The following is a 17,047-nucleotide window of genomic DNA, read 5'->3' as shown; positions in this document are numbered from 1 at the left end:
ACTCAACCCAACTTGACTTGGACTTCATCAAGTTAGGATTGGCCTAGTCTAGATCAATTTAGGATTCTTAGGCATAATTCAACTCGACTAATGTGGATCTTCCCCAACTTAGATGAAAGTGGATCCTTCCTTACTACACTAAATGTGGCTTAACTTGATTAATCTAGGACTAACTTCGCTCGAATTATGCTTTCATCAACTCATCTCGACCTTGACCTAGACCGACTTTGCTAGATTTAGCTCACTTGGGCCAAATCGACTCGACATAGGCTCAAATAGTCTCAACTTGACCCAAACCTAATATTCATCGAGTTAGGCCCTACCTAGTCTTCATCGATCCAACTAAGTGGGTTGACCTGAACCTAAAAGAATATGAACTTGTCTACACTCAACTAAAATATGGACTCGACCCAACTTGGCTCAACTAGTCCAAAACGACTTGGCTTAACCAAGGTTCAAGTCATCTCAGCTCGGTCTAAGTTCAACTTGACTTTGCATCAGACCAACATTACTTGACCTAGGTTCGACCAACTTGGCTTGACTTACTTGACTCAAATTAGACCTAGACCAACTCGACTTGACTTAACACTAATAAGAAAAAATTTAACCTAAACTTAAATGAGTACATCTCGTTGTTATCTTAATTAGATTTGACTAACTTAACATTTTATAACTTAAAAATAATTTCGTTTAACATAAATTAAGAAAAAAAAGTTATAAATATAAAATAAAATAAAAACTTCAAAAACTTTGAAAAAAAAACATCAATCAAAGTGATCTACATAATATTGACAATATTGATACTTTTAATTTGTAACAATTATTTTATGGAGTTATCAACCTTATAATCATGAACCGTTTTAAAAACATAACTTTGTTTTCTAAATCATATAAACTACAATGTTCATTTAATACTCATGAAAGCTCAAATTAAAAAATAATAAAGGAATTAAAGACATTATAATGTTTTTTTTAATTATGGGTGCATGGAGAAATTATGGACCTGAAGAAAGTGCCACCAAAACATTATATATTTTCTAGACAAAATTGGGTGATTAATGGCTAATTGAATTACGTGTTGCTTCTCCATCTCTGCATCTCTAACACTTCTTCATACACCTCCAAATATATCATTTTATCCTTCATGAAATGAAAAAATATATATATATATATAATTTAATTCTTCATTTAATATATTTATGGAACTCCACACTCTTAAGTTAAGTTCCTTCATTTTCTGGTTTCCTTCGTTGTTCTTGATTGTGGTGGTCCTCATGATCTCCTATTACTCTTCGTGTTCCTGTTGGTTGAATTTTGTTGGTGGTCCTGCTAGTGGTCGTGTTTATCTTTATCATATGTATAAGTTTGTGTAGTTTGATTTTGTTGCATTTTGAAAACTTTGAAAACAAATTGAAGGTCAAACCCATAAACAAAGTTAATGGATTTTGAAATCCAATTAGAAATCATCTTATATCATAACTAATTAAATTTTAAAATTCGATTAAAAAAATTACAAAATTTTAAAATTTGTTGAATTTTTAATTAAATTTCAAAATTCAATTAAAAGATCACTATATATCAAAATTCAATAAAACTTCTAACGAATTTCTAAATCTAATATTCATTTTTATAACTCTTTTACTTTTTTTTTAAAAAAATTAAACGTCTTTTACTTGTTATAGTTTAATAAATAATATTTTAAAGTATTAAAATATTAATATATATTAATTAAAATATTATATTAAACTAAATATTGTTATAGTTATGGTTATTGCTATTATTAAGATTATGGTTATAGTTATCGTTATGATTATGATTATGGTTATAGTTATGATTATGATTATGATTATGTTTATTATTATTAATGTTATTATTATTAAATATTTAAAATAAATTAAAAAGCAAAAATATTAATAGAAGTAATAATAGTAATAATAATAGTTGGAAAGTAAGGTAGGATATGAAAAGAAAGAGATGGTTGAATAGCCTTGCAGGCCCAACTCAATTTTTGTAACACTGGTTTGAGTGTTTCATCTTACACTTTCAACATTTTATCCTGCACATCCAACTTTTTTAAAAGTTTCATTCCCAATTTAATAAATATTTTTTTATTTTCATCTCTTTCCTATTAAAGAAACTTTAATAAATATCATTTTATTTTATTCTCTTTAGTAAGACATTCTACACCACCTTAATAATAATATAATTTAATTTAAAATTTAAGTATTATTTAATATAATTTTATATTTTAATAATTATTAAAATATGATTTATATTATAATAATAGTAATATTAAAAAAAATAGTATAAAATTTGATTTAATATATTCAAATATATTAAATTATATTAAAATATTAAAATAAGTTAAATAATTATTAAATTTTAAATAAAAACAAAAAATTTTAAAAATTTGTTTATCACATACCAAAATCAGTTTTGTTTTTTATTTAAAATTTAATCAAAATTTAATTTAATTAAAAATTATAATATTATTTTATATTTTTATTTTTTAATAATTATTAAAATATGATTTATATTTTTATAATAGTTTTATTAAAAAATAAAAATAAGAGTAACCATGAAATAAAAATAATATTAAAAATCACATTTAATATATTTAAATATATTAAATTGTATCAAAACATTAAATTAAATTAAATAATTATTAAAATTTAAATAAAAAACAAAATTTTAAAAACATATGTTACTCGGATATAGAAATCCGATAAATTTATGATCGGATATATCCGATAAATAAATTTTAATAATTATTTTTATTTTTATTTAAATTTTAATAATTATTTAATTTAATCTAATATTTTAATATAATTTAGTATGTTTAAATATATTAAATTTGATTTTTAATATTATTTTTATTTTCATTATTTTTACTCTTATTTTAGTTGTTATTATTTTTATTTTTTGATAAAAATATTATAAAAATATAAATTATATTTTAATAATTATTAAAATATAAAAATATAATAAATAATGCTATAATTTTTAATTAAATTAAATATTGATTAAATTTTAAATAAAAAACAAAACTGATTTTCGATAACAAGTTTTTGAAATTTATTTTATTTATTTATAATTTAATAATTGTTTAATTTATTTTAATATTTTAATGTAATTTAATATATTTGAATATATTAAGTTAAATTTTATATTATTATTATTATTATTTTATTTTTATTTTATTTTTATTATTTAATATAGCTGTTATTATAATATAAATCATATTTTAATAATTATTAAAATATAAAATTATATTAAATAATATTTAAATTTTAAATTAAATTAGAATTATTATTAAGGTGGTGTAGAGTGTCTTTAATGAGAAGGAGAAAAAAGTAAAAGAATATTTATTAAAATGTCTTTAATAAGAAAAAAAGAAAGTTAAAAATGAAGTTTATAAAAATGTTGAAAGTGCAGGATGTCAGAAAGTTAAAAATGAAATTTTTGAAGGTACAAATGAGATGTTGAAGGTGTAGGATAAAACACTCCACTGATTTTGTGTTAGTGAGAAGATCCAACAACCACGTCTAAGCTGTTTCACGGAAAACAATTATATACCATTTAGTTTTTCCTTTTAATAATACAATATTGAATGTTGAAGAGCTTAAAAGAAAAAAATAAATGTATCAAACAATTTATTAACATGAAATTCTAATTAACAGCATGATACAGCACCAATAATATTATTAAATTCATATTCTTTGTAAAACAACAATAGTTGTGCAATATATGTTGGTGAGGGTTTGATCATTTTGACTGTTCACTTATATTGGGTGACATGTTTTAATGAATTATTTTGTGCTAAAAAACACTTTTTGATCAGAAAAAAACTAAAAGAAAATGAAATGAAGAAGTTTGTTTCATTTTTTTATTTTATCATAAAAGTTAATGTTTTTGAAATATGTTCCAAAAGAATACCTCTTTGTAATTAATATATGATAATAAGTAGAAGGATAATGATACTTTGATAACATTTTTTTCACAATATTTTAACATTATTTACGTGTTATTCTTTGATTGATCCAAAATTACTTCACAATCCATCATAATAATCATAAACACCAACCTAAACCAATTACAGAAAGATAAATAAATTATTTAAAATGTAAAAAAATGTTTTTAAAGTATTATTATACTAAGTAAAAATGTGCATATAAGATGTATCTACAAGAATCTGCACTAAAAATAGTAGACACAGTTAGTCTGCAGTTAAATATTTTCGCTAAATCACAACCCCAAAATCCATGAAGGCTATGGACCACTTAACAAACTGTTTCTTTTATAATTAAAATAAGATTACCGAACACATTTAATTGTTTTTAAAAAATGAAGTTTAAATCTAACCAATACTAGAATAAAAAAAAAAAAAAATTTAAAATATAAAGTAATTAAACATAAAATCTCATAATGAAATCAAAACAACATCAATTTATATTATAGTTGATTCTTCAGATTATTCCTTTTTTAATTACTTGTGTACACATTTCATAATACACAGATTACAAATAGTAAATAAATAAATAAAATATTTATACGAGGAATATAGTATTTTATTTATTTGGTTTGAAAATGGCTTGGATGGTCTATATAAATGCAGAGCTTGTGACGCAATTTGTGGAGATGATTAGACGTAATAAATGCCGTATTTTATAGTGGCTTGTTGGGAAGTAAGATGAACTAGAATCAATACCATCAACTTTTGGATGCCGTATTAAGACGTGATATCTATATTATATTTAATATATTTATATTAAGTGTATCTTACTAAAGAGAGACAATTTAATATATTTATATTAAGTGTATCTTTCTAAATTTTAAAACTTTATCCATAATCATACAATTAAGCATGTGTAACATTGATACAAGAACTCTTCCTTAATTTTTTATTACTATCTTCGTTTATGTGAGCTAAAAGTAAAAGAAAGATAATTTCAAACAACAAATGAACTCGACACCACATTCCAAATATGTATCATCATTTCACAATATAATAATGAAATGGTTGAAGTCATTTCAACACTCGTGTTTAAATAAATATGCACAAACGTTTATAATAATTTCAAATCATATAACTCAAATCAAACATACATTTAAAACAAAACAATTTTTTTTTTAAATTAGACGTAATTCTCTGAGTAAAAAATTATTTTATTGTTTTGACGTTGAAATTAGTTGAGGGAATTTTCATCCGCTAAGTGAAATTATCAAATTTATTATGGGAATAAAAAGTATCACTCAAATTAACCATCTAAACAATAAATTGTTTAAAATAAATGAAAACACATTCGTTAATAATCCAATTCAAAAAATTCAAAATATAAAACCAATCATTTCTGGTATTAACAGCACTTCGTAATTTAGAATCAAATTCAAATAATTTTTCCTGTTGACAATTTTTCGTGTTTCATGTAATAGCAAAAATTTTGTTAAAAAAATAGCAAACGTCTAAAAACCTAAGGGAATGTCATTGGTTAAGAAAATAACATTTTTCTATTAACAAAACATATATAAAGCTTTGGAATATTTATTAATAAAATCAAATGATTAAGTAGAAAAGTTTTAGAAAGAAAATCACTTCAAATCAAATTTTGATAAGATATAAATCTCCATATTCAGTTACCTTTTTGTTAATAGGATATTTTTCATGGCAAAAAAAAAAATAAATAAATTTCATAAGAGAGAGAGAGAGAGAGAGGGGTGTGAGAAATCATAAGAAAAAACAAGAAAGAAAAAGGAAAAATAATGAAAAAATATCGAGTCATCTAGTCTTACAAGATTGTTTTCTTTAAAAAAAAACAATATTACTTAAATGTGAGAAAAAAAAGCTACATTTAAACCCTTAATTTTCTTTAACCAAGAAGTATTTGTACTTTCATATAATATTTGTACTTTCATATAATATTTCATTAGATTGGTTTAGTTTTAGATAAAATTGATTTACACTCTTATGAAATTATGAAGCGACATCACATTTTCTTCACGAAAAAACATACATAATGTTTTGTAGCCTTAGAATTCGCTAATACATAATCACAAACACAAATTTAGTTAAGAGTCTTGGAAACCAAAAGCATCAAATCCTATAATTTATTTACTCTTGTGAAAAAACCTTGCAAGTTAGAAAAAATTAAAAAATATATATATAATATTAACACATCAAATGACACCATTTGACAATATCTTAATTACGTTTATAATATATATATATATTCCATTATTGGAAATGTGATAGATAGAGTGTATATGATCCAATATATCAAAGTGTTGAATCACTTTCTGAGATTTTTAGGGCTTGTGAGCAGTTATGGTAACCTAAACCATCTAGTTAGGGTAAGATTTATTTATGCTTTCTGAAGATAACAAACACTGTGTTGATTTGCTTCACAATATCTTCTTTGAACAACTCATCTCAATGACATCAACCATGTTCATGTTATAGGAACACGTCCATTGCATTTCTTTTCAAATGTTCATGTTATAGGAAGCTTTTCTGCTCTCAATTTTCATCAACAGTTTCTCAACCAATTCTTACAACTAAGAATCTGTTAATGTGAAATCGAGTTTAGAGCAAATAAATAAAATAGTATAATAAATCCTTAACAAATAACAATTTACAAAAACTAAAATCATAAAATAGTTAATAAAATCAAAGATTATAGTTTTTTTTTAATTGTAACAAGGCAAATGGATTATTTAATATTAAAACTTGATTTCATACTCAGTTTGGTGTTCAGAATATGTACAAGTTGGATAAATACGTTCCAAATTAAGAAAAATATAAGCTTCATTTTATTTAATATTTGTAACATACTATGAGAAAATATTAAAAATATTAATTGATGATAGTGATACGCGAACATGGTGGAACATGACACCGTACTTGTTTTAGAAATGTACATTTATATATGCTCTCAAATTTTTTGAAATATTAATATATAATATATTCTTTAAAGAATTTGCTTTTACAATATTTTCTTTTATCGATACCGATACAAAAATATGACGCTACTAATAATGTTATGATATGGATGACCTGAAAAATATTTTAAAAACTTGACATACCCACAATATTTTTTTTTTCTCTTCTCGAATTTCCATTCCCTAGTTTAAACATACACAAATTTATTGAAAGAAACACATTTAGGAAGACTCCCGAATTGTTTGGATCAGGTGGAAAGTGGAAGATTACAAAGAGAAAATGAAAATTATTGTTTAGATTAAATGAAAGTTAAAATGTGTAAGAAATTGAGATTATCTTTTAATTATTAAAATATTCATTTTTTTATTTATTATTTTAGTATATTTTAATACATTTATCATTATGATTATTAAAACATAAATAATGAATAAAATATTAAGTAATGAACTATGTGAAGATATGACGGATCATATCCACATTCAACATATTCTTTTATTTTATATATATATATATATATATATATATATATATATATATATATATATATATATATATATATATATATATATATATATAAACAAAGAGAGATCAATGTCTTTCTGCAAATATCCATGTTTGCTCCTTCCATGCTGTGATGCAAACAAGGGATAAGTACAACATAAGTGGAATGCTGCTAAAGATAACGGTAACTCATCTTTATCATTATGCACAAAGTTGACAATCATTTATTTCCAAACATTAACATTTCCAACTAGAAATACTCATTCTCGTATTTGAAAAAAAAAACACCATTGTTTGAAGTAACATTTATCGTAGGCGTACACATATGTTTGAAATAACATATTATAACTAAATTGAATTTATTAGGTTGTAGTTTTTATTTTATTTTTAGCCAATACAAACTAAACAAATAGTATTAATATCAATTTGAATCGGTTTGATTCATTGCTTTTCCATAAAAATAAAATAAAATACCAACATGATTAAACTAAAAATATTTCTCTAAAAGAACATAAACATTTAGTAATACTTTTTGTAAAAATTAAAATGAATGAATTCAAAAGGTTAAAAACTAAATTTCTAAAGTTGTCTATATCTTTAACTGAGTCAATATTTTTTCTTTTCATTAATAAACTGAACACGTGTCAACATTTTATACTACTCATGCATCTTATTCAACCCAGTACATTCTTTAAGTGCTGAATAAAATTAAATTGAGAAAAATCCAAAAACAAACTAAATGCAATTCATCAAGTTTCAATTTAAATAAGTAATTATTAACTAATTGATAATGTCAAATTAATAATTTTATTTGAATTATATTTAATTCGGAAACTAAATCATAAACAAATTTGATGAAAAATATGTTTATATTGATGTAATGTCATATTTTTATAAATATGAACCAGAAAGTTTAAAATAAATAAAGAATAAATATTTTAATTATTTTAAGTTATGAGGTTATTTACAATTATTTTTTATTTGAAGAAAATCTTTTTCTAAATTTAAAAATCTATTTATCTTAAAGTTTTTGAGAAATTAGGTTATCATTTCTTTTCTCTTTCGAAACCATTATTTAGAAGGTGATAAAAATCAGATAAAACTTATAATGTCATACTTTTCGTTTGAGTAAATCTTTTATCCCAGGTTCTCAAGTCGTGTTTTTCTTTTGTTTGCATTTATGATTTATTGCCACATGTATCATTTGATGTAAAAAGATAAATTTATGTCGATATAGATTTTTAATGATGTATTTTATTTTTTTTAATCAATTTTTTTAAGAAAAAACTTAGGATATCTTTTACAATTTCCTCTTTTTAAAAATTACTTAAAAATAAGTAATTTCAAGTTAAAATGAATTACTGTAATTTAATTAACTTGATTTGCTTTCAGCAATTTTTTAAATTATATAATTAGAGATGATAGTTATTATTTTGGTTTCGAGTTAATAAAGTATTATATAATAGGAAGAATATCAATTTAGTTCAAGTGATTATTTTCTTTTGGATTGACAATTGATTAATTTGGTTGTCTATTAATGTTCAATTCTAATATTTAATATTAGGTTTGAGTAGAAGTAGACAATTTAAACCAATTAGATTATTTTTTTGGTGTTAGAACTAAATTTAATATGATGTTGGGTTGAATTGACATGTTTAATTTTTTTTAATTGACTAACTTTTTTGAATTATATTCTTATGCACATCTCGTTGAAGTGATGGATTTGTCTCTTAAACAGCACTCAAACAATGATATTTAATATTGTTATTTGACCGAGTAGTTGCTCTATGTTCAAGCATATAAGTAGTAGTTCTAGTGAGAAATAAATACTGAAAATTTATCCTTTTTATAACAATGTCACTAAAGTATCAAAAGAACGTAAAAAATATAAACATTTGGGTGATAAATGAGACTGATTAACTAATTTTCTTTTCTAAGAAATATCGCTTTAATATAACGTGTTATAACATTTTCTGTGTGACAAAATTTATATAACTGTGTAGGTAAATGTACATAATGATATTGATTATTAACTCAATTTGTATATCATGAAGTGGGTTGTCCAAGATTTCATTGCATATAATAAATGAAAAATGATTATTTAACTAAGAGATAGTTAAATTATGAGAGAAGACATGTCTTTCAAAAGTTTTCTAATCTAATTTAATCTATTTATGGAGCCTTAAGTGGAGGCGACAGGGAGATCAATAGATAGATTTGTGATTGTGAGAGCAACATGTTATTGTAGTGCTTTGAATTAGTACTAAAGGAGAATTCTTGATTTAAAGAATTTAAATATTGTGTATGTGGATATATTATTGGTTTGTAAAATTTAGGTATTTATAATTACTTGCTCTATTTTTGGTTTATTAAACATGTTTATATTTATTATAATTGTGATATGTATGTATAATGTATATTAGATTTTTGGTTTTGGGACTTTACATTCGAGGGATACAAACAAGAACAAAATCTAAGCAAAAATTGTAATTAAATGCAACTAAAGTGCACCGTTTTTCTGCTTTACACCAAACCTTAGTATACCAACTCACGTGCAATCCTATAACTTTGTCTGTTTTGTAGTTGAAAAAACAGTATATGCATCACAAGCAAGCATCGCCACAAATCCAGACATCCCAGTTCTAGAAATGTGCAGTTACGAACTATATATCGTGACAAAGACTACATAAGTCTTTAATTACGCAAGTACGCTACCATCAAAGGTAAGCAAAAAGTACATTGGTATCACCGAAAAACCTTTAATATTTACGAACAGATTATAGTACTGTAAATTACAGAGCAAATTAACATTGGTTTAGGCAGCGCAGCATTAACTTTTTTTTATCAAAATCGTACAAGATGAAATGAGAAATGAAGCTTATGAGGAAAGGGAAATTCTATCTATATAACAGAAAGGGTAAATTAAGCTAATCAACACAAATGAAACGAAACGACACATCATCATTCGATATTAAGTAGTAATAATAATGATAATAATATAAAATTCTTATATTATAAAGCGTAATTATTGCTTTATTTAAACTGATGATGTATATATCTGTTTAATTAAGCAAATGAAAGTCACTTTTGACCGACATCGACACCCTCGGTCTTTTTTATCTTTTCCAGCACCGGTTTCAGATCCCTAGGGCACACGTTCACCTTCAGACCGTACTTCATGAAGAGCGTGAGCGACATCTTCTGCTCCACGCGGTGGCCCGCCGCGACTGCGAGGCGGTGGCGGAGCAGCACCGCCGCCGCGATGGACTTCATCTGCAAGTAAGCCAGGTCCTTCCCCAAACAAAGCCTCGGTCCCGCATTGAAGGAAACAAACTTATAAGAGTCTTGAACCTGAATTCTGTCTCCTTCGGGAGAGAGCCACCGCTCTGGCTTGAACTCGAGGCAATCCTCTCCCCATACGAACTTCATCCTCCCAACGGAGTAAATCGAATACGTCACGGAGGACCCCGCCGGAACGAAAGTTCCGTTGGGGAGAACATCGTCCTCAACCACATGTTTGGAGTCTTCGGGGACGGAAGGGTAAAGTCGCAGGGTCTCGGACAAGGCAGCTTTGAGATAGACGAGACGGTCTACCTCGTCGAACACGAGAGGTTCTTCCAGCCAGGTTGAGATATCTTCTCCACGAGTGGAGAGCAGAACAGTGCAGAGTTCTCGAAGGATGTTTTCCTCCACGTGCGGATTCTTGATACAGAGCCAGAAGAACCAGCTGAGGGCCACCGATGACGTATCGCGTCCGGCCAGGATGAAGTTGAGTGCCACGTGCTGGAGGAACTCGTCCGAGTAGATTTCCTTTTTCCTCATGAAACGAGACAAGAGGTCGTCGTGGTGGGAGCCAGTGCCGTTGACGAGTTCGAGTTTACGGTTCTTGATGATGCTGGAGAGATACTGGTCGATGTGTTTGAGGCTTCGGCTAAGGCTCACTTCCATGCCGAGGCGGAGCCATCGCTTGAGCTTCCAAAGAATCTCCGGCAGAATGAAGCGTTGTAAAGTGGCTTCGGTGGCGCTGTCAAAGGAAATAGAGAAAGCGTTGTCAGGGAGCCCAACGGCCAGAGTCTGAGGGTCCTGCCCGAAAGCCAAGCCGCATATGTTGTCGAAAGTGAGGCGAAGCAAGAGGTCTTGGAGATCCACCGATTTGTTCTCTTGCTGAGCCGCGGCCAGGATGGGACAGAACCTGTGCTTAATGGCTCGGTTGACCCAACGCGCCATGGCCTGGCGCAGGGTGCGCGTGGTGAATTCGAGCGCTGCTGTTTTGCGCTGAAAGAGCCAGGTGTCACCGTCGGAGTTGAAGATGCCCTGACCGAGCAAATCATGGAAGGCCGACTGCCAGGTGGGGCCCTTGGGGTAGTTGTCGAAGCGGAGCTTGAGGATGTGCTCGAGGTTCTTGGGGTCGCAGGTGACAGTGACGAGGCACTGTTTGCGTGCGAGGAAGGGGAGGGCGCAGATGCAGGTTTGGTAGGTGCCGCCGCAGGCGCGTAGGTTGTCAGCAATCCAGTCATGCATGCGGTTGGCATGTTGGATGAGACCGGGGAGGCTGCCTAATAGGGGCCAGACACGTGGACCTTTGAGGGAGCGAGTTACGAAGGTGAACCATATTAAATAGGCCGCTATTGCAGATAGGAACATTAAAGCCGTCGATGCCTCCATGTGAACGAGGGACCCTCCTCCCAAAAAATAAAAAAACCACCTTTATTCTATTCTTCTAATCTTCTATTCTCACCCTCTTTCACCGGAGACCCTTGAAATGCATGCATGTGTATGTATATACGAGTTCAATGTAAGCAAAGGAAAGGTGTGTAGTGAAGTGAGGGATATTCAGAAACTGTGTTCCATGCAATATGAAGAACAGTGGGTGTGAGGGAAGAAGAAGAAGGGTTGAAGAAGAAGATGAGAGAGACGTTTGTGTGTGAGGGAAAGGTGAAGGAGAGAAAAAAGTGTTTTATAGTAGTGAAGTTGAAAGTGGGACAATTAATAAGGAGTGGAGATGCTGGCTGTAGTTGATCTTTTCAATCTCTCATCCTTCATTTTCTTCCCTCACCCGTAGACTCCATTGCCTTCTCAATCCACCCTCATTAATGCCCACCGAGGTCGTTGAGTTTATTAACACTTAACACACTTCTTTCTTTCTTTTCCTTTTTTCACTACTCCTATAGGATTCTTTTTATGGTTTTTTTCTTTTTTTTTATTAACTTTTCTTTTTTAATACGCTTTTTTATCATTTTCCCTAACAAAAAATACACCTCTTATTAGCTTCACATTTGCTACGCAATCTAAGAAATTAACAAAACTACTCGCTTTAAATTTACTTTTTCTTTTTCTCATATATATCACTTATTATCTCTATTATTTTTCTTCATTTTTTCCCTTTTCATATATTTCCTATCTATGCTCCGATATATACCAAAACAGTGTCTACATATTGGAATAAACTACACTTTCTATCCTTCTACGTTTGAGAAATTACACGAACAATCCTTGTTTTTGTTATTCTCACTTTTTTATTGTTTTAAAATATTACGTTATAACACCTCTCTTTCTTTATGTTACATTAATCCTCTTGAATGTTTGACAAGATCATCGATATATATACTCTTAGGGAAGTTTGAATGCATCTCTGCTCCTTCGTCACGGTGCTGTAATATGCAGGTCATGTTAAGCTTTTTTTGCTACCCTCCATTGTGTTTTTAAAACACATTGATGTATATGGATTTTTTATGTTTTCAAGTATATTAAAAACCTTCTTTACTTTAATATACAAAAGATAATGTATTTTGAAAACATTCTAGGGCATAGTACAATAAATTACGTAAAAAAACTGGACTCGGTCTCTTGAGTACAGTTCTCAAAAGGATAGAATGACTTATAATATATACTAAAATGGTATTACTTTATTTATTTTAAAATGTCAGAGTACATTTCTATACGGTGATTATTAAGAAAATGTTAGTGTAGATTACATCCCTCGTCTTATGGAAGATAAATCACAAATAATAATTATTGAAAAAAAAATTATTGCAAATAAGATCAGTTATCTATAGCAATCAAAGTATCAATTTATTACTATGGTTGGTTGAGGTGTGATGCTTTGAAATTAATTTTAAGAAAAAGTAAAGTGAGATAGGATCTAAGTATTAGTTATACCTTTCTTTTAACGGATTTCAGAACAATGTTCGGTCTATTTTAGGTTACAATTTTTTTAGTTTAGTTTGACCTCTTCTATGAAACTTTCAAAAATTAGGTCAAGCCTATTTTTACCATGCTACTCTTGGTTGTGTGAGAGGACATATATTATAACAGCACATCACCACAAGAGTTTTAGATTTAAGTCTTGAATAATCTTATACAACTTCCACAAAAAAATGTTTCTCTGTATCTTTTTTATGCATCTTTTAATGTTATTTTGCACGAATCAATAAATATAATCATTTTTTTATTCTATAGTTTTCTCTTTTATCCATATCTCTGAAGTTTAATACAAAAGAAACCTAAAATGTCTTATTAAAATTCTAAACAAGAGAAATAAAAAATATATATTTTCAAATTCAAGACAAATAGAAAGGAATGCGGGAATTTTATGAAAATTGAGAAATATGTGAGTATTTAATTATTACTATTACACACCTTCTTATTTAATTATTAGATCAAATTATTTCTATTACACACCTTCTTATGTCTTACCATACACTATTTTCTTATCTGATGATTAAAGGATTAGCTATTATAATTATTATGAAAGAAAAAACAGTTAAACTGATATAAGATATTAGTTAACAATTTGATTTTATTAAGAATTTTTATTGTTTTTTATTTTTTTATTTAATTTTTGTACAAGCAGGGCCCTCCCCCTCTCTTTCGATCTATAAATAAAATGAGCACAAATTTCTTTATAGCACATGCTCATTACTTGCTAATGGTAGAAGAAAGAAGCCAAACTATATCTCTATTTTCAAAAATACAATCCTTAATGTAAACGTTTTTCCATTTAAAAAACAAATAACAATGCATTCATACTAACGTTTTTATTATAAATTCTATTTTAGATATTATTGTTTACGAGGGCATTTTAGTTAGCTGACATATCAAAACATACAATTTGACATTACATTAAAAATAGTTATTAAAAAATAGAAAAAAAAAATAATAGGCAACTTAACAAATGTATGCACAAAGCAAACTTTCTTAAAAATAAAGCTAAAGACTCTGAAGATAAAGTTTACGGAAAAAATCATAAGCAATTATATAAATAATATAATAATGTATTATTTATAATGAATTTTATTTTCTAATGATAATGAAGTCAAATTAACTGAACAATTATTTAAATTCTTTTACATATTTTCGAACTTATTCTTTATTTTCCTCTAAGAGACCAAACAACAAATTAAGAAATAGAAAGAAAAAAAAGCCTTATATAACACAACGCAATCATTCTCCAACTAAATATGTCTAAAACTAACTTCATGAGAATGCTCAAGAATAATAATAACTTTTATAATTTCAACATATAAAGAATTTAGAAAAAAAGAAAACAAATAAACTTTTACGTTTGACGTATATTCGTTGTAGAATCTTTAATAAGTTTATTAAACATTACCTGCGACTCACAAAACAATGTTTAACTCACTATAATAGTGTTAACTATTCTATTTGGGTAACATAAATATATAAAAAATACAATTGTTACTATAATCTTTTACATTTTGTTTGATTTTTTAAATAAACTTTTTATGAAAAAAAGCACAACCAATAAATCTTGTAAGTCTCACAAAATCCTAAAAAATATTAATAATTCTAACAGTAAACTTAAGATGCATTAAAAACATTTCTATTATATTGGCAACAAAGTTCTTTACAATTAATAAGTATGGACCTTCACAACTAACTATGATGTTAATTTCAACGATTTAATTATTAATCACACATTTTCAATTCATGCTATTAGCTAAAAGCACCATAATTTTATAATAATAATAATAATAATAATATCACCTAATAATCCATAAATATAACACATCGCGACATTTACATGTATTAACAAACTTAATTAATTTAACCAATAACGATATATTTATTTGTAATTGTAATAATTTTTAAATTACCTTTAAATAATTAATGCACGGATAGATAATAATAGTGATGAGGGTTTTAATTTTGAAAATTAAATTCGTCAATTTTCATTTTCTATAAGAGAGAAAAAGAGAGAATTTGTAACATTTATTATTTTTTACTGAAATAATTTAAATTATTTTAGTAAAACATATAGTTAGTACAGAGATAATTACAAATAAGTTTTATAAAAAAGGAATACTCTTTAAAAAAAATCCTACTAGTTAAGGACAAAGGAAAATTTATATTTTAATTTGAAAAATAAATCAACATCACACTTGCATAGACATCAAAACATGTAGTCCACATATTAGATTCAAACAATGTGTTACTATTGTTATACCAAAATAAATTAATAAATTGATAGTCTTTCTTGAAGGAAAGTTCTCACCCACTAATTCTATAAAGTGTTGCTTAGCCTTTAATTCTAGCATTTAATGAAGGAAATAAAAGTGAATAATATTGGTTGAGAAAACTATTAATGCATTATTTTGGGTTAACAAAAATGTGGAAGATTGTACCAGTTGTCATGAAGTATATGTGGGCTTTTTTTTTTGTTAAAAAAAATTATGGATACTGAATTAGTGTGGTTAAATGATTGAATTTTTATTTTATTTTTTAAAGATATTAAAAGGATGATATTTTTTACTTAAAAAAATTAAATATTTCATGTGACATAATCCATTATTTTTCGCCTTTGCAGAGTCTAAAATTTTAGTTTCCTTGGTCTCACGTGATTGTGTTGAAATTAAGATAACCGACAGAAACATTTATTTGCCCCAAAAAGCACATCTATTACCATGGAATGCTATATTCCGTTAACTCTGGGCACGTGTCTCTTGAACTTTGATTTTTAAAAGAGTGCTTGTTATATTTAAATTTAGTTGAACAAATAAACGCTTTATGCATTATAGATATCTACTTTTTTTAATATAAGTGAAATTTAAACTTCTTGTTGTAAATAATATATTTTTAACTAAATTAATTATAATCACACAAATTTAATATATAATATCTAAGTAACATAAAATTAATAAAATAAGTTATTTCATAATAATATTAAAAATAGATAATCTAAATTATAAATAATATTAATACAATTTTCTAAGGACACAAGAAATATGATATTTATATAATTACATTAAACTAACAAAAGCCTATATAGAAAGTAACCATTTATATTTCTAAAACATCCATAACTCCAATAACTCCAATAGTTGGTTTCTTATTCTTTAGAGATTTTTCTAACCTTCATCATCCTTTTGCTTATACCAAATAAGATAATGATGATAAAAGAAAAAAACAAAACCACATAGAAGAATAAATTAATTTGTAAAAAAATTATATATATATATATATATATTTATTTGTTAACTTATATAATTTTTTAAAGTGTATCAAATTTTAGTTAAAAAAAAATACTCTCGTATATTATGAATTTTAAGTTATAAGGTGTAACATCCCAAAAATACAGATAAACTATAT

General features: G+C 26.8%; 1 protein-coding gene across 1 annotated transcript; it reads right to left on the bottom strand.

Annotated features, from left to right (window-relative positions):
* Nucleotides 1-10,379: 10,379 nt before the first annotated feature.
* CYP86A7 (cytochrome P450, family 86, subfamily A, polypeptide 7) lies at nucleotides 10,380-12,510 on the bottom strand. Its single transcript, XM_047304310.2, has one exon. It carries the CDS (start codon nucleotides 12,101-12,103, stop codon nucleotides 10,520-10,522), a length of 1,584 nt encoding a protein of 527 aa, XP_047160266.1. The 5' UTR covers nucleotides 12,104-12,510; the 3' UTR covers nucleotides 10,380-10,519.
* Between the last annotated feature and the right edge of the window lie 4,537 nt (nucleotides 12,511-17,047).

This window comes from Vigna umbellata, chromosome 1 (assembly GCF_029865625.1).
Source record: "Vigna umbellata cultivar VRB3 chromosome 1, Vumbellata_1.0, whole genome shotgun sequence".
Taxonomy (NCBI): Eukaryota; Viridiplantae; Streptophyta; class Magnoliopsida; order Fabales; family Fabaceae; genus Vigna; species Vigna umbellata.
Note: the sequence above shows the minus strand (reverse complement) of the source record. Positions and strands in the feature narration are given on the sequence as shown.